At 42.9% G+C, this 19,443-nt stretch overlaps 1 protein-coding gene across 1 annotated transcript in view; it reads right to left on the minus strand.

The window, feature by feature from the left end:
• Positions 1 to 1,838: 1,838 nt before the first annotated feature.
• The window catches only part of ipo9 (importin 9), a 47,220-nt gene continuing 29,615 nt past the window's right edge, over positions 1,839 to 19,443 (minus strand). The window contains exons 15-24 of the mRNA XM_055654726.1: positions 17,239 to 17,465; positions 16,621 to 16,769; positions 16,401 to 16,529; positions 15,807 to 16,082; positions 13,236 to 13,402; positions 11,536 to 11,669; positions 8,749 to 8,871; positions 8,464 to 8,592; positions 5,675 to 5,751; positions 1,839 to 3,223 (exon numbers count right to left, since the gene is read on the minus strand). Coding sequence (XP_055510701.1) covers positions 3,113 to 3,223; positions 5,675 to 5,751; positions 8,464 to 8,592; positions 8,749 to 8,871; positions 11,536 to 11,669; positions 13,236 to 13,402; positions 15,807 to 16,082; positions 16,401 to 16,529; positions 16,621 to 16,769; positions 17,239 to 17,465 — 1,522 coding nt within the window. The 3' untranslated portion in view covers positions 1,839 to 3,112. The remainder of the gene's footprint in view (positions 3,224 to 5,674; positions 5,752 to 8,463; positions 8,593 to 8,748; positions 8,872 to 11,535; positions 11,670 to 13,235; positions 13,403 to 15,806; positions 16,083 to 16,400; positions 16,530 to 16,620; positions 16,770 to 17,238; positions 17,466 to 19,443) is intronic.

Here is a 19,443-nt window from a genome sequence, read left to right on the forward strand (position 1 = left end):
TTCCCACCATCTCTCCACCTGCCATCACCCTTCACCCATTCAGTAATTAAGAATAAAGGAGACTAGGAAGCCTTGGGCAAATTGAATTGTTACTGTCTTTATTTTTATTTTTACGGAGTGAACAATCTTGGCATGCGCGGTTTAATTATTTTTTTTAAAGCCGACCGACTGCCTACCCTGAGTAATTACTCACGGCACGTGCCTGGTACACCCACACCTCAACGAGTTCCAGACCAGTCATGATGTAGAGTTTTGCTTCCATCGTCTCTGTCTCCAGGTCTTTTTATCTGAAAAGAAATCCTTGAGTCCCTTTGACAACCCCTTCTCCAATCTCCAACATTCCTCCTGCTGTCCTTCTACTCTCTGGACCTCTTTACTCCAACTGCTGGTGTGACATCAACTGTGTCTTGACTTACATAGAAAACAGGTGGAGTAGGTAATTTCCCCCTTCGAGCCAGCACCACCATTCAATATGATCATAGCTGATCATCCAAAATCATTACCCTGTTCCACCTTTTTCCCCATATCCCTCGATTCCGTTAGCCCTAACAGCTAATTCTAACTGTTGAAAACATCCAGTGAATTGGCCTCCACTGCCTTCTGTGGCAGAGAATTCCAGAGATTCATAACTCTCTGGGTGAAGAAGTTTTTCCTCATCTCAGTCCTAAATGTCCTAGCCCTTATTCTTAAACTGTGACCTCTGGTTCTGGACTCTCTCAACACGGGGTAAATGTTTCCTGCATCTAGCCTGTCCAATCTCTTAAGAATGTTATGTTTCTATAAGAAACCCTCTCATCCTTCTAAATTCCAGTGAATATAAGCCCAGTTGACCCATTCTTTCATGTCAGTCCCGCCATCCTGGGAATTAACCGGGTGAACCTGCGCTGCACTCCTCCATAGCATGAATATCCTTGCTCAAATTAGGAGAATAAAACTGTACACGATATTCCAGGTGTGGTCTCACCAGTGATTTGTACAACTGCAGTAGGACCTCCTTGCTCCTTTTCTCAAATCCTCTCACTATGAAGGCCAACATGCCATTTGCTTTATTCACTGCCTGCTGTAACTGCATGCTTACTTTCAGTGACTGACGTACAAGGACATTCTCTACTTCCCCAACAACATTTTACAACCTCCCCCTTTTAACGCACAGCCCTCCCGCACACTCAGCAACAATCCCAACATTGTTATTAAAGCCTCCTACAGGAGAGGTGCTGTAGTCTGGCAGGCTGATCTCTACCATGCTGAGGCCAGGCGTCAGCTCTCATTCACCTCATACCGACCCCCTTGACTATGACCCCACAGATGAACATCAAGCCATCACCTCCCAGACTGTTTCTGATCTCATCATCTCTGACGATCCCCCCCCCCTTCACAGCCTCCAACATTATCGTTCCCCAGCAGTGCACTGCCTGCTTCTATCTCCACCCCAAAATCCACAACTGGACTGCCTCAGCAGAGCCGTCGTCTGTCTGCTCTTGCAGGTACTCTCAGGGGCTGGTTAGTCTCAATTATTTTTCTACTATTCCTAGTCTCTAGAAGATACATTGGCTGCTCAATTATTGCATCTACGTAAGACAGGGATTGAGAGGGAATCAAGGATGTAAGATTTTGAAGAGAAAATGAAAATCAGCCAGTTTTATTAAATGTCGGGAGGGGCTTGATGTGCCAATTGACCCGTTGCTTCACCTGCGACGTTAATGAGTGGAGCAGTTTTCTATAGACGGCAAACAAACTATCCATTAGTCTATCCCAACAATCAATAAACTCCTTGTCCAAATCTGGATGCTCGGTTTCCTTTTGGTTACAAAATTAAACATTTAACAACACAGGCAGAGTTAGTTAGTTGGGACTTTTAATGCAGTCACATCCAGAAAAGGCTGTATCAAGGTTAAAACGTAGGCAGCAGGTTCATCAAGGTGAATTCTTCTAAGACTACTTGAACACGCATACTGCTTTCCAATTGTACCTCAGGAGGTACTCGACGAGTTTACAATGTACTAAAACTACCAGTTCCAGTACATCTGCTGTGAATCAGGCAATGGGTGAGATACTCATTTCATTTCAGCAAGGGTTGGATGATTGAACGAGCGAGGTCCTCAACGCATTAGGTTTAACATCCATCACATAAGAATTACAAAAAAATACAAAATAGTCCCATGGAGGATGCAGATAAAGCCAGACCATAGTACATAAACATTCGCCAACTTCCCCCTTCTTTTCCCACTACTCCTATTCTCATCCACATCTAATCCCGTTTCCACCTCTATCTCTCAGTTTTATATTTATTGCCTTCACATGTGCTTACACTCCCCACCCATACACGGCAACAAACCAAACCCCATGTTCGAACACACGTCCTCATCCTCCGCGCCACGCATTCTAACCTTTCAGCTCTTACACCGACACAGCCTCCCCTCTCGCACTGGACCCCGTCTCATCATGTATTTCCACTAAACTCCTCTTCAGGTTTTATTTTATATCTCCCCCCTTAATGTAAACCGGCCAAACCGGTATCCTGGACAACAGCAGCGCTCATCCCACGGCTAACCCAGCTGTAATCTCTCAAATCTTGCCAGGAAATGCTTTTGACACAGCTCCATATACACCTTCAGAACAGGAGTGACTTTCGGTGAGAATAGCTCAGACTGGATACCGGGACAATTGGAAAACAAAATGTTTTGCAAAAGCTTCAATTTTCATTTACTTTTTTAAGTGCATCACACAGCTCAATATTTGTGTTCTGTAGCAAAAGTAGAGCGTTGGACCAGGCCTGCTCCCATGAACCCCACATGTTCCAATATAAAAGTACTGATCCATGGCAGAACTTTACAAAGACAAGAGAGGTTGCAGAACTTTACGGCACAGGTTTCCTCCAGTCCCCCACAGCACAGCTGCAGAAACTCCCAAAGACCTGTGTGCTTCAGTAAATTAAACTACTCATTCTTAAGCCTTTGTAGTTCAATTGCTTGGAGTCACAATGAAAGAAAGGCTACGATGAAATCTGATCTTTTCTCCCCATACACAGTAGGAAGTTTCATAAGATGACTGAGTTTGGTGTCAGTCAACAATGTGGCAGACATGGGAAAAATTGCATCTCTTCCAGTTTGTCTTAAATGCCTATCGACCGTAAAACTCTCTTCTCTTTCTCGTTGAGGTGATCTGAAAACGGTGTGTAGCAGGGCTGCTGCGCAAACTGCCGGAGGTAATCTGTTAGATAAGCCTGAAATTAAAAGACAGAATGAGTGTGTGTGCGTGTATGTATATTTATATAAATAAAACGCACGCGAGCACATGCACAAAGAGCATTTACTACTTTGGACTCACCACATAAATCATGGCAAACACCAGCCCCCACATTCCACTCAGCACCCAGAAATTACTGTAGCAAAACTATTATTTACTGCATGAAAAATGTTGATGACAAATGGCAGAGACGCTCCAATTGTGATCCAACCACAAGCACGTGGAACAGCTGGTAGAGCCACCGCCTCTCAGCTCCAGCCAACCTGGGTTCAATGCTGACCTCTGTCGGTGTGGAATTTGAACATAGGACCATATGGGATTCACCAGCTGCACCTGTTCCCTTTCACATCCCTATCAGATGCAGGTGCAGTAGGTTAACTGGCCACTGTAAATTGTTCAATGTGTGTGTGTGTGTGTGTGTGTGTGTGTGTGTGTGTGTGTGTGTGTGTGTGTGTGTGTGTGTGTGTGTGTGTGTGTGTGTGTGGGGGGGGAGAGGAGTTAATAAAAAAAGTGGGATGAGGGAAATAAAATAGGATTAGAGTAAATGGGCGCACATTAGTCAGCACATACAAGGTGGACAAATGGACATTTCTGTGCTGTACAAGCCTTCTCTGGATGACAAACAAACTCCATTTCTAGATCTATACAGTTGATTTTGTCTGCAAATTTGTAGGAATGAACTTGTGTGTTGAAATTATGGAAACTCCTTTGTAGATGCAGATTTGTGATTAGGAGCATTCCTCAGGAATCTGTTCTGGGCCTATTGCTGTTTGCAGTTTATATCAACTATTTAGATAAGAATGTACAAGGCATGAAGAGCAAGTTTGCAGACAACACTAAAATAACTGGTATCATCCATAGTGAAGATGGATATCAAAAATTACAGCCGGATCTTGTTCAGCTAGGCAAGTGGGCTGAAGAATGGCTAATGGACTTTAATACAGATAAGTGCAAGGGATTGCATTTTCGGAGGACAAAGCAGGGATCGACCTTCACAGTGAATAGTGGGGCCCTAGGGAGTATTGTTGAGCAGAGGAATCTAGTATGGGTACATAGTTCCCTGCAAGTGGCACCACAGATAGCAGGTGGGCAAGAATGCTTTTGGTGCACTGGCCTTCATCAGTCAGGGTATTGAGTATATAAGGTGGGACATTATGTTATAGTTGTACACAACATTGGTGAGTCTGCATTTGGAGCAGGGTGTCCCTGCTATAGGAAGGATATCATTAAGCTTGAAAGAGCGCAGAGAACATTTACGAGGATGTTGTCAGGACTTGAGGAGCTGTACCATAGGGAACGGTTGGGCAGGCTAGGACTTTATTCTCTGGAGCGCAGGATCATATGGAGGTGTATAAAATCATGAGGGGAATAAACCGAATGCAGTCTTTTACAAGGGTAGGAGAATCAGGCAGTGCCCATGCGCTGAGTATTAAGTATTTACCTATGCAGGAGAATCCAATCAAATGACCAGTGTCAGTTAGTCCAGCAATTCTCCAACACTGATTCCTCTGGAGAACAAGAGGTAGTGATTCATAAGATCTCAGCAGGGAGGACAAATGTCACACCAGCTCTAGAGCACATGGGAGCCGAAGGGCAGAGGGATCAGAAGAGATGAGAAGGGCAGAGAGTTACCGAGAAAACCAAGCACATTGGTTGCATACAACCCCTTTCAGTACTATCATTACCATTACCAATCTTGGGAATGCATCCTGAGGACTCTGCAAGATACCAGTAAATTGTAAATGCAGATATTGGTCACTAAACAGAGTGCCATGTCTTTATTTCCATTTACAATGAAGGGCTGAGATTGTTCCCAACTCCTTCACTAAAACATTTGATAATCATTTTCATTCTTTGTACATGTTCAGTCACCAGGCTTCTCCATTGTTATATCCCCTCCTTCTGTTTTATGCTGAAGATAGACATAAAAAGCTGGAGAAACTCAGTGGGGCAGGCAGCATTTCTGGAGAGAAGGAATGGGTGACGTTTCTGGTCGAGACCCTTCTTCAGACCGTTTTATGCTGTTTACCATTTACAATTATATAACTCTCTCTCTCGGACACTTCTTGAACATAGGCACACTTGTCTCCTTGGGGCATAAAAATTAAATATTTGTTCAGACACCTTGGCTGACATTTTAACCAGTAGCAGATTTTGCCAGTTTACTTCCATTATCTACCGACAGGCACCGCTCCAGAATACTGATTTCCCCAATGATTGTCAGTCATACTTGCCAGATTTGGCTCTGCTAGCCTCATTATTGTGGCTCCAGTCAACAGAAAACTCCTTAAATTTCAAGAGCTTCCTCCACGTGAGAAATTGTAATTTGAAAAAATCTAGTCTGCTAATTACTGTGGAATAACATTTCATTAATGTCTGCTGGGCAAATATCAAAATTAAACATTCACTGTCAAACATTTAAAATTACCTGCAAATCAACTTGATACAAGGGATCCTTCAGCGTGTCTGGGTCATCTTCACCATCATCATCGTAATAATCATCATCTGTTAAAAGCAGACTATTAGTAACTGAACCCAAGTTCAGATAGTTTGAAAACACAGCGCAACTCTGTAAATCTGGCATGCTCAGGACTTTAGAAGTAGCAAATCAACAGACTTCCTGGACTATTGAATGTTGTTTTTTTAAATTAATATTTCAATAACTTTTCAGTTCACTTTAAGTTGTAATGCAGTTGGGGGATAAATCTTCCAATGAACACAGCGAGAGGGGTGGGGTGGAGGGGTGTGGGAGGACAGAGCCCTGGCGGCATGGGGAGAACTCCAGGACGAGGGAGAGAGCCCCATGGGAAAGGGAGGCCAAACAATCAGGATTTCCAAACGGTCCAAAAGCAGATTATTGACGTTTTACAAGCATCAATCATTATGAAAATCGCCTAATGTAACCATTAAATAAAATCCACCATTTTTTAACAATCCTGTCTGAAGGAAGCTTTTTATCAAATACGTACATCCATTTTAATTTATTTGAAGCAATCTAAATAAATGCATATTTGTGAAAATGGGAAGTTTGCTTGATTAGTTTCTTGATTAGTACAGGTATCAGGGGTTGGGGAAGAAGGCAGGAGAATAGGGTTAGGAGGGAGATAGATCAGCCATGATTGAATGGCACAGAAGACTTGATGGGCTGAATGGCCTAATTCTACTCCTATTACTTATGACCGTGACTGGAAATAGACTGGATCAGTCCAAGATTGTCTGGTAACAATGAAAATGTTCAGCTATATGAAAACTACAATGCAGTATCTGTACCAGATAATTTAAAAAAGCAGGCAGATATACAAGGTACAGGCCTGAGGTAAATGAGAGGTAACAGAATCTAAAGTGGTCAGGATCATAAGAGCCAAAGAGGTCAAGTCAAGCCAAGTCAAGTTTATTCGTCACATACACATACGAGATGTGCAGTGAAATGAAAAGTGGCAATGCACACGGACTTTGTGCAAAAAGACAAACAAACAACCAAACAAACTACAAACATAATCACATATTCTTTTGCATATTAAATATTGTGGGCAGAAGGGAAAGGGGAAAAAAACAGCAATTTAAAAAAAAGCAGTAGCGTGGTACAGTAAAAGTTAGTCCCTGGTGAGATAGGAGTTTACAGTCCTAATGGCCTCTGGGAAGAAACTCCTTCTCAACCTCTCCGTTCTCACAACATTGCAACGGAGGCATTTGCCTGACCTTAGCAGCTGGAACAGTCCGTTGCAGGGGTGGAAGGGGTCTCCCATGATTTTATTGGCTCTGGAGTATACACACACTGAACTTTTTTTCTCTCTCTCTCTCGTTCATCATTATTTACAGTGTACTATGTCTACATATTCCGTTGTGCTACAGTAAGAATGTAATTGTTCTGTCTGGGACATATGACAATAAAACACCTTTGACTCTTGATCATTTCAAAGGTATCAAAGGTCAAAGGTATTTTAATAGTCACATTCACATACACCCAGGTGTAGTGAAGTGAAATGCTTTTTGCCATTTTGCAACACACAAAAAAAAGAATACAGACATAACACCAATGAGAGTCTTAAACACATAGAACATCCCCCCACAATGGCTCCCACCATGAGGGAAGGCACAAAGTCCAGTCCCCAACCCCAGTTCACCCATAGTCGGGCCTATTGAGGCCTCCACAGTTGCCTCTACAGAGGCATGATGTTCCTGGCCGTTCTCGCCGGGTGATGTTGCTCCGGCGTCGGGAGAGTCCTCCCAGCGGCCTGGGAACCCTGGAACGACCGCTTCCGCACTGGAGGCTGCGGCTTCCGAAGCCAACAAGGCCGCGCCAGTTGGAGCTCCACAACTGGCGATCTCATCTAGAGATCCCAGGCTCCCGGTGTAAAGTCAGCGCCGCCGCCCGCAGCTGATCGCTCCACAGTCCCGCAGCTCCGCGATGTTTTACCCAGCGGTCTCAGCTCACCGGAGCTCCAGCGCGGCGACCCAGGCAAGGCATTGCCCGCTCCGCGATAGCGCTCCAGCGCTGTGCCGCCGCCGAAGCCGAGGTTCTGGGCGGTCCTTGCAGGAAACGCCGCTCCAGGCCCGCTGGTAGGCCGCGAGGACGGGTCGAAGCTGCAGCCCGGAGAAAAGCTGCCTCTCCGACCAGGTAGGGACCCTGAAAGGCAGTTTCCCTTCCCCCCCACCCCACCCCCCACATAAAAAAGTATAGACCTCCAAACAAACCTCTTAACTAACTAAAATAAAAAATAAAAAGATGAAGAGACAGACAGCTGCTGGCTGGGCAGCCGTGCACAGGACAGCGCCCCCTAGGCAACACAGGACAGTGCCCCTTTCCTTCCTGTGTCTAAGTTCTACCCATATAGCCTCACTGGATGAGCCCCACAAGAATATCCTCTACAATCAAAAAGCAACGTCTTCCTCTTATTTTACCTGCATGATGTTCCCTCTAGTGGAAGAATCTAAATCCAGGTGGTTAGTATTTAAAAATAAGGCTTCACCCATTTGAACCCTTTTGCTTTCTTTGGAATTCTCTTCTCAAACAGAGATGTAAACAGAATCTTGTGCAGAAATAAAGTTGGGAATGTGGAGTTGAGGTAATGACCAGATCAGCGTGACTTTGTTGACTGGTGGAACAGACAGGCCAAATATCATTGATTTACTGTAGAATACACAAGTAAAACACGAACTATTCAATAACAAAACTCGATGATTCAAAAATGAGTGGAAATTATTAGAGCCTCTTACCACATCTAATGCTTCCCCCTGTATTGAGCATATCTGATAACAACTGTCCGGCTAGTCCTTCATCATCATCGTCATCATCATCTTCTTCATCATTGTCACCTTGGTCCTCCCACATGTCGTTTGTTTCATCTAAATATGCAAGGTAAAGAGCCATCAGCCTCCAGGGTATAGCTGAAAGATGAGGTAACATGACAGTGCGGAAGGATATCCAAGTTGTTAAATTGATGGCGGTGGGACAGAGAGGGGGAATGGAAATGGAGGAGACGACAATTATGTCCAAATTACCTTGATTCCATTCAGCTGTATTGGATTGCCTGGAGATATTTGCTTCCATTACACTGGAGAGTTCACCGATCACCAACTTGAAGAGTTTAACTAGTAGAGGAATATTTGTCCATCGTTCCGGATCTATTGAATCCAACAGAACATGTAAAATGAACATTATGCTGAGTAGAACTAGGAACACAATTTGAGGTGCAAGAAAGAATACCATTGGAAGAATTTTTTTTTAAATTATAAAATTCCTTGCTTTAAACTGCATTTGGGTCTCATTGGTATATTCAAGGACCCCAGGAACAAGAGCAGATTTACTAACAAACTGAATGTCGAACAACCACACTCCCAGCCCAAAGAGCTTCTACATACTTCTTCCCAATCCTTGCGCGAAGATAGTCCTCAAACTCATCTCCTCTTTTTCATTAATCATGAAGCCACAGCACTATGAAAGAGCCAACTAGCTAGTGGCTCCCACTATTGTTTTGACACTGTCCAAATAATATTCCCTGTTGAGGTCTATATGCTACTTCCTATCAACCGTTATTGAAGGCACCACCTGCTTTGATGAAGAATTACAGATCCAAACATTCAATGCACATTTTTCTGGACCTGCTGGGCAGACTGGTTTATCTGTTGTCATTCAAACAAGGCACGACCGATCCCATCTTTAAACATATTTGTATGACATCCCCATCTGTGACCCTTTTGTGTCTCAACTTATCATCTCCAAACAATCATCTTTGTAAACCAGCATCTGCAGTTTCTTTTGGCTCCATTTGAATTTCCTGAACCAGTACAAGTCCCTTTGAGCAAAAGTTTGTTGCTTAAACTGTTTTTCTATTTGTTCTGCAAAGTAAATGACTTCAAAGTGCAACATTGCATTTCACCCCCTTTTTTTTGCTTAATCTGTTTTTTCTCTGTTGCACCTTCGATAAATCTGGATACTTTGAAAAAAAAATCATGATTGTTATATTGGAAATGGGACTGCAGATGTTGCAACGTTTTTCTTTTGATTTAATTAATCATCCTTCCATCAAAGAAAATAGTCTATTACAAACTCACCGACTCCCACAACTATCTCGACTATACCTCTTCCCACCCTGCTTCCTGGCGAAAACAAGTGTTTTGAAATTTTTGCAAAGTAATTAAAAAGAAACAATTGAAATATCACATTTACATAAGTATTCAGATCCTTTACTCAGTACTTTGTTGAGGCAACTTTGGCAGCGATTACAGCCTCAAGTCTTCTTGGGTATGACGCTACAAGTTTGGTACACCTGTATTTGGGTAATTTCTCCCATTCTTCTCTGCAGATCCTCTCAAGCTCTGTCAGGTTGGATGGGGAGCGTCGATGCACAGTTATTTTCAGGTCCCTCCAGAGATGTTCGATCGGGTTCAAGCCCGGGCTTGACATTCACAGACTTGTCGGGAAGCCACTCCTGCGTTGTCGTGGCTGTGTGATTAGGGTCGTTGTCCTATTGGAAGGTGAACCTCTGCCCCAGTCTGAGGTCCATAATGCTCTGGAGCAGGTTTTCATCAAGGATCTCTCTGTACCTTGCTCCCAGTTCTTGCCGCTGAAAAAACATCCCCACAGCATGATGCCATACTTCACTGTAGGCATGGTATTGCCAGGTGATGAGCGGTGCCCGGTTTTCTCCTGACGTGACGCTTGGCATTCAGGCCAAAGAGTTCAATCTTGGTTTCATCAGACCAGAGAATCTTGTTTCTCATGGTCTGAGAGTCCTTTAGGTGCCTTTTGACAAACTCCAAGCGTGCTGTCATGTGGTCAGACGGAGTGGCTTCCGCCTGGCCCCTCTGCCATAAAGGCCGGATTGATGAAGTGCTCCAGATATAGTTGTCCTTCTGGAAGGTTCTCTCATTTCCACAGAGGATCTCTGGAGCTCTGTCAGAGTGACCATAGGGTTCTTAGGAAGGACCTTCTCGCCAATTGCTCAGTTTGGCTGAGCGGCCAGCTCTATGAAGAGTCTTGGTGGTTCCAAAGTTCTTCCATTTAAGAATAACGGAGGCCAATGTTCGGGACCTGCAATGCTGCAGAGATTGTTTTAAACCCATCCCCAGATCTGTGTCTCGACACGATCTGTCTTGGGAGGTCTACAGACAATTCCTTTGTCTCCATGGCTTGGTTTTTGCTCTGTCAACTGTGGGATCTTATATAGACAGGTGTGTGCGCCTTTTCAAATCATGTCCAATCAATTACATTTACCACTGGTGGACTCCAATCAAGTTGTAGAAACATCTCAAAAATAATCAATGGAAACAGGATGAACCCAAGTTCAATTTTGAGAGTCATAGCAAAGGGTCTGAATACTTATGTAAATGTGAAATTTCAGTTATTTCTTTTTAATGACTTTGCAAACATTTCTAAACACCTGTTTTCGCATCTTCATTCTGGGTATTACGTGTAGATTGATGATAAAAAAAAAGAATTTAATCCATTTTAAAATACGGCTGTAACGTAACAAAACGTGGAAAAAGTGAAGGGGTCTGAATACTTTCTGAATGCACTTTACATCCCTTTTGTTCATGGGCACTTAAGAGGAAAATGTTTCACACTATGTATCTTATCAATGTCCTCTGTCTTTTGTATATCTGTCAGATCAGTCTCAGGCACCTTCACTCAAACAAATAAACCCAGTCTATCCGATCTCAAGAGAAACCCCAGACAACACCCTAGCAAATCTCCTCTGCATCTCCTCCAGTGTTGTTAATAAAGAGATAAACTGTAAAAGTTGGTTTGTGATCTTTAAAAACCTGGTTGAATTCGGAGGTTCTTACTTTTTGCTGCTTTGGAACGAGTTCGTATTCCCTCATCAGCATTGAACACTTCTTCCCCTTTCACCATGATATCTTGTAGTCGCTTGTCATCTGTGTTAATACCATGTTGCAGGAGCTTGCACATTGCTACAGTGCTGTGGAGTAAACAGAATCAGGTTCATGATCAACTTTGAAACATGGTGTTACAGCCAATCAAGGATAATATGACGCGGCAAAAATCCTAATACAGGATTTCCTCTGACTGGACCTGGTTAACGATTGGACTGGGGTTCCATTTCAGGAACACTGGTTGCAACCATTTGCAGGTTAAATACGATGAGCATTTCTCGTTATTGATTGGCAAACGATCCTACACTAGATATACAGTAATAAGATCTCCACACTCTGCCATTTAACACTTCCAGATCAGATACAAGTTCTTGCCTAACCCCTTTCGATCAGCTATATCCCCACTATTTCACCAACTTGATGAAGGATCCCGATCCTAAATGTCAGATTTAATTCTCCAGTTTCTTAGAAGACTCCTCTGCTCCCTTTAGGCATGTACTTTTAGGCCCATTCGCTACTTTTTATTATTAATACATTAACACTACTATCTCTGTCTCAATCCATTTCTCTTTTCATCTCTGCCCTTTGTCGAACCATCTGCCTATCACCCCGCCTCCCCACCTCTATTCAGCCATCGCCCACCGGGCCTCATCCTATCCCCACGTCTCGTCCAACTTTCTCCCCCCCCCCTCTTTCCCACACCACAATCAGTCGGAAGAAGGGTCCTGCCACAAAATATCACCAACCCGTGTACTCCAGAGATGCTGCCTCACCCAACACGGTGTTTCTTTATTTATAAGAAAACACTTGTTTATATTGCGTTTTTTCATCTTTCTTCATTAATCAGGAAAACCTTTACATTCTTTACCATGTTATAGGAATGCAATCTTCTCTATACTGACATCCACTGATGTTTTCACATTAACCAATAGTTACCTTTCCTGCTGATTCACTTGGGCCAACCCCATATACAACTCGCTGAAATTAAATTCATCAGCAGTTGAATATTTTCAGATATGGTCTCATCCTAGCCAAAGTAATTCTACTGGAATTCTATTTGCAAAAGCTCTTCCATTAATACCTCTTCCAACTTTATACCTCTTCCAACTCCCAAAACAAGATAAGGATAGTTTCCTTCCCTATCAGGCTGGAAATGGAATAACGTTCTTATACACATTTCATGACTGCTTTCTCATCTTGCCCTCTTTACTGTTACCATCCCAGCCTACTTTAAGAGATCTAGCCCATCATTACCAGAAAACTGAAGTTCTGAAACTGTTGCCCAGAAATATCCTCCCCGCCTTTCCACCAATTGGTGGCCTAATGTACACCCAATAGGCATAACATTCCCTTTTGTTTCTTTACACAACCATAGTCAATGGCCTTTGAAGTCTCAATTGCATCATTTCTTTCTAGGGCTACAATTTTGTTGATCATGTCAGATGCCAGGCTTTCTTTCTTTATTTCCAAGAGTTCTTGCTGTTGAAGCACGTAAAGTACCCGTTTCTGTACTAATTGGAGCTCGTCTCCATTATTGTCACTCTTGCATCAACACTGCCTCTGCACACTTCCCCAAAACATCAAGACATAGATACCTCCCAAAGGTCAGCTGTATTTGCCCAAGCTATCCATAAGCAGAACTGATAGCACACCTGACTTTACCCTCGTACTGTCCATAGAAGAGAGGTTGCCGGCTAGTCCACTCTGACATAACGAACTCCAGTGCAGGTTTGCCAGTGGGTCCAGGCAGACTGCAGAGAAACTCCAGCAGAGGCTCCAACTGATTGTGAACAAGTTGGGCAAACACCATAATCAGAGACTAGAGAAAGAAGAACAATGAGCATCTTCATTGAAGGGTATGGAGAGAACAAATATGAACACAACACAGGAGTAGGTCTTGTATTTCCCCTAATGTTAAAAATATTATGCCCAATCCACCATCTCAACTCAACTTTCACACTAGTTTAGTTTAGAGACAAAGCGCGTAAACAGGCCCTTCGGCCCACCAGGTCCGCACCAACCAGCGATCCCCGCACATTAACACTATCCCACACACACACTCACGGGATAATTTTTACATTTACCAAGCCAATTAACCTACAAACCTGTACATCTTTGAAATGTGGGAGGAAACCGAAGATCTCAGGGAAAACCCACGCAGGTCACGGGTAATAATAATAATAATAATAATAATAATAAATACTTTATTGATCCCCTCAGGGAAATTCAGATGTCCAGAAGCCCCCAACCAACAAACCCACAGATTCAAAACGAACGCAGACAGAAAATACATAGAATACACTGTGGACACTACCTGAGAGCAATAAATACTTAAAAAGACCAATAATTAACAATTAAAAATTAAAAATTGCAAAAATGCATCCCCCTACAGCCTAGTGGTCCGAATTATAAAATCTAATGGCTGCAGGGGTGAAGGATCTCCTGAACTGCTCCGTTCTACAGGGCAGGGAGAGGAGCCGGTTGTTGGTTCGAGTGCTCTTTTGACTCTCCAGAATTACATGGAGGGGATGCCCGGGGTTTTTCAGGATGACCTGCACCATGTGCCTCATACGCCTCTCAAGCACATCCATCCCAGAGTCTACTCTCCCCTCCAGCACTGAGCTAGCTCGTTTAACCAATTTGACCAGCTTATTGTTGTTTTTTTCACTAATGCTGTTGCCCCAGCAGACAACAGCGTAGAAAATAACACTTGCAACCACAGTGTTGTAAAACATGTGCAGCATGTCATTACACACATTGAAGGATTTGAGCCTTCTGAGGAAAAAGAGTCTGCTCTGGCCTTTTTTTGTAGAGGGAGTCAGAGTTGACAGACCAGTCCAGTTTGTTATCAAGGTGCACTTCAAGGTATTTATATGTCTGCACCACCTCAATGTCAGCCCCAGCAGTGTTGACCGGCTGAAGGGGAGCTTGGACCTGCCAAAGTTAACCACCATCTCTTTAGTCTTAGTTGTGTTCAGTATGAGACGGTTCTCTTCACTCCAGGCACAAAAGGAACTGGTCAAGTTCCTGTATTCCTCCTCCTGCCCGTTCCTTGCACATGCCACAATCGCTGTATCATCTGAATATTTCTGTACGTGGCATGTGTCAGACTTATAGTTAAAGTCTTTTGTTTAAGAAGGAACTGCAGATGCTGGCGAATCGAAGGTACACAAAAAAGCTGGAGAAACTCAGCGGGTGCAGCAGCATCTATGGAGCTAAGGAAATAGGCAACGTTTCGGGCCGAAACCCTTCTTCAGACGGGTTATAGTTAAAGTCTGCTGTATACAGGGTGAAGAGGAACGGGGCCAGAACCGTTCCCTGTGGGGCACCAACATTGCACACCACTGTGTCAGAGACACTGTCCCCCAGCTTGACAAACTGTGGTCGACCCGTCAGGCAGTCGTATATCCAGGAGATAAATGTGGAATCCACCCCCATCTTCTTAAGCTTGTCATTCAGAATCAGGGGTTGGATGGTGTTGAACGCACTTGAGAACATACAAACTCCATACAGACGGTACCCGTAGTCGGGATCAAACCAGAGTCTCCGGCGCTGCAAGCGCTGTAAGGCAGCAACTCTACCGCTGCGCCACCGTGCCACTAGTGTTTCACAATTTCCTTGTTAACCAAAAAGCCATTATAATATAAGGAATAGGAGTAGAATTAGGCCATTCAGCCCATCAAGTCTACTGCACCATTCAATCATGGTTGATCTATCTCTCCCTCCTAATCTCATTCTCCTGCCTTCTCCCTATAAACTCAGATTATTTTAATCTTGTAAACACTGTTGATATCACAACACTCTGTAGTGAAAACACCAGAAATTTACAGCTCTAAGTGAAGAGATTACTCTATCTCCTAGTGGTGCTCTAACCCACATCCTCAGATTTATCTACCTCTGCCGTAAAAATAGTCAAAGTCGGCTTCTATTTTTGTTTGATTAAGAGTGTTCCAAAGACGGAGCCTCAGGGAAAGAAGTCTGTTCCATGACCACTTATTTTCATTCACGCCAACTGCAGAAATATACACCACTGCATCATGTCCTTCACATATCCTGTGCATGTCTTTGCATGCATCACATATTCACTCAGATAAACCTTTGTGCTCTTCAGCCTCCTGAGCCACACCACCCTTCCAATGTACATCACCCTCCCATCGCGCGTCTGTCCCCCGCCCCACCTCAAAAACATACTTTATCAAATCTTTTAGAGTTCCTGATCTCACCTGCATTACACTGAGTGTCTCTGCTTGCTGCATTTTGCTGAGAATTGCTCGCAGTATCTGGTCGAGGTTCTCTCCCAACTGTGACCCAGCCTTTGTGATGAGAGTGGAAACCAGCCGCCCCACAAATGCTGCAGTATACTCCGAGGTGCGGGGGTCTAGTAGTTGGCTAACCACTTGCATGACATACCAGAGCCCATTATGACCCTGCTCATCGTGCCACTGTGCTATTTGCTCCATTGCCACAGCCACATAGGCCCGCAGACACTCGCCACCATTCTGTAAAAGAACAGAGTTCAGATTTAGATGGGCAGATTCCACCAGGAAGCATATACAAAATTAACTAATTTTTCCAGTGAATATATTATAGGGGCATGCAATCGCATATCAAATCTACACTAAGTTTACCCTGCATAAATCTTAAACGTACTCTCACTGCATCACCCTACGTATACAACCTTAAACCTCTCCACCCTCCCCATTGCTCCAGTTCAAACCCAAATTAATGCTAATGCTCGATATTTTATGTTTTGATTCAATTGTAAATTACTTCCACTGCCAAAGTGCATAACCCTAAATTAATGTCAAACTGTCTACCTGCATGGTTGCGTTGTCATCCGTGTGCAGAGTACATTGAGCCACAACGGGGAATGCCTGACAGATCAGCACCTCTGACAGCGGCAGCTTGGTGTTTCGCACTACAGTTGTCAGTATGTCAATAGCAGTCTGCAAGTGGTCAGAAAAACTAATGTCAATCCAAGTTCACTCGCATTGAGCATTCAATCAACACAATAATAAATTTGTGTGGACTACTCACTGCGCAGAGTCCAGAGGGTATTTTATCAGATGGAGCGTGCATGATGCTAACAAGAGTTGGAATTAACCTCATCTGCATGGGACCTTGACAATCTTCGATCTGCGCAAGCTCTTTGAAAATATCTTGTGCCAGAGATGCGACCACTGGATCTGGATATTCGAAGTGAACAAGTGCAATTAAAGAAGAGAATCACTCATATGCACCTTGCAAATGAATTCTGGTTAAATCTGTTAATGGGCCAACTGACAGTGAAACAACAGAATATTATTGCCAGCACTGGCTATGCAAAACATTTGGAAATATTTATTCATAGACTACATACATTTCAGTGGTTAAGGTTCACTCGCCGCACCAAATGGGTTCGATATAGAATTCATATCTTTCCAACACAATGCAACTAAGGAATTCACCAAAAAATAATCACCTCCCATCCAGTTCCTAGGGGTTCAACTCCTCCTACTTCAACTTTATTTTGAAGATGGATTTTAAGAGGCTTCATATTAACATGAACACAAAATTGAATTTTCCATGCTGAAAGTCTGAAATCTTAATCCACTACCAGTCCAATAACAGATAGATTTAGTTACATAAGATTGGATTTGACTTTGACCTACATACCATTACTGTACTTGAGGAAGATTGCGATGGTAAGAGGACAGACTTTATTTTCCACACTGATAGTGAAGGCAGGATCCACGGTGCAAACAACACACAACGTCTCCATGACCAGGGTGAGCACCTCGGAACTGAACTGAGTAGCAAGTTGAATCAAACCATCCAGGATGCTGGGTAGGCAGGGCTGTATTACTCGTGTACAATCTGAGATTTTTAACTGGTCACAGTACCTGTGGGAAAGGAAAGACAGACATATTAGACTATATTGCTACATTTATTTGCTGAACAATAGACTGCTTACATAACAAGTTTACATAACACTGGAGATCAGTACGTTAAGTATGCATCTATTAAAAACCAATTCCACCCATTACTCAGAACCTGACTGCTCAAATATGCATAATAAAGTACACAATAATGAAACTACAGAAGAAATGTTAGGAATCTAAGGATTCTGTTTCCATGTTAACTGAGCACTTAACACATCGTTGGGATGGTCATGTCCAATTCACCAACTTAATTATTGACTGACTGAAATGAAATGAAGCATTGGGAAGCATCTGTGGGTGTTTAAGAAAGAACTGCAGATGCTGGAAAAATTAAAGGTAGACAAAAATGCTGGAGAAACTCAGTGGGTGAGGCAGAATCTATTGAGCAAAGGAATAGGTGAAATTTCGTGTCAAGACCCTTCCCCAGACTGAAGAAAGGTCTCGACCCAAAACGTCACCTATTCCTTCGCTCCATAGATGCTGCCTCACCCACTGAGTTTCTCCAGCATCTGTGGATGTTGGGCAATGATAAAAAATCATAAAATATTATCAGCAAAAAGAAGAGGAAGTAACCAGTAACTTGGGTTGGAAGTCGGTTAAAGTCAGAAGACAAAGCAAAGGTATAAAGCAAATATATTCTGGGATGAAAATATACTCTGAGATGCGATCTTGAGAAAACTATTCTGGGATCTCAATTTTTTTTAAGGCTTATTAAAGGCGTAAAGGAGATTGTAAACAAATATAGAGGCAAAAACTCTTCAATCCTTATGTGCTTTATTGATGCTTCCAAAGCCTTTGACTGTGTTAATCACAGAAAGCTGTTTGGTAAAATGAGTCAAAGAGGGGTGCCTGAATACATTGTTAGAATTCTGGCCTACTGGTATGCCCACCAGACTATGCAAATAAAATGGGGCAATAGGGTCTCAGCCCCATTTGGAGTTAGCAATGGTGTTCGACAAGGGGGAATTTTGTCCCCAGTCCTTTTTAATCTATATATTGATGATCTGTCTAAACAATTGAAAGCCTGTAACACTGGGTGCGTGATAGGTAATATTTTAGTGAACCATATTATGTATGCAGATGATCTTGTGGTCTTTAGTCCGTCTAGCGCTGGTCTCCAGCAGCTCCTTACTATATGTTCCGTGTATGGTGTGGAACATGACATTAAATATAATGCTAGTAAGAGTGCTGTTATGGTCTGTAGAACCAAAGAGATAAATGCCTAAAATATCCTGTTTTTAAATTGTCTGACAACAATCTTAGTGTCTGTAATAAGATAAAATATCTAGGGCATATTATTACAGAACAAATGACAGATGATGAGGATATTTATAGGCAATGATGCATGCTGTATGTACAGGCAAATATCCTCTTGCGTAAATTTGGTGCGTGTGCAGATGTGGTGAAGATGTCGCTATTTAGAGCATACTGCACACCCCTCTACACTGCGCACTTGTGGTCGAACTATTTAAAGACAAGTATGCAGAGACTAAAGGTGGCATATAACGATGCCATGAGAACACTGCTAAGGCAACCTAGATGGTGTAGTGCCAGTAATATGTTTGTGGCTGCAGGAGTCAGTACTTTAGAAGCTATCCTAAGACACCACATGTATAAATTCATTTGCAGGATAAATGACTCTAAAAATGTGCTTATTGTGGCCTTGACAAACATAAGGGTTAGCACTACACGCTACGAATCCCAGTTGTGGAGACACTGGTATCGTTGTCTCGTTGCAGGACATTGATCATCTTTTAATCTGGATTTTTAACTTAAGTATTGTGGGTTTTTATTAAAATATAAATTATGATGTTTTTATGTGATATACCATGATTTTACATTTATTTATGATATTTGATATGCAATGCATTTTTAATGTAATGTTGCCCCATGTCTGGACCTTGAGTCCGTAATAAAGTTTATTATTATTATATATATG

The sequence above is a fragment of the Leucoraja erinacea genome, chromosome 24, assembly GCF_028641065.1.
Source record: "Leucoraja erinacea ecotype New England chromosome 24, Leri_hhj_1, whole genome shotgun sequence".
NCBI lineage: Eukaryota > Metazoa > Chordata > Chondrichthyes > Rajiformes > Rajidae > Leucoraja > Leucoraja erinaceus.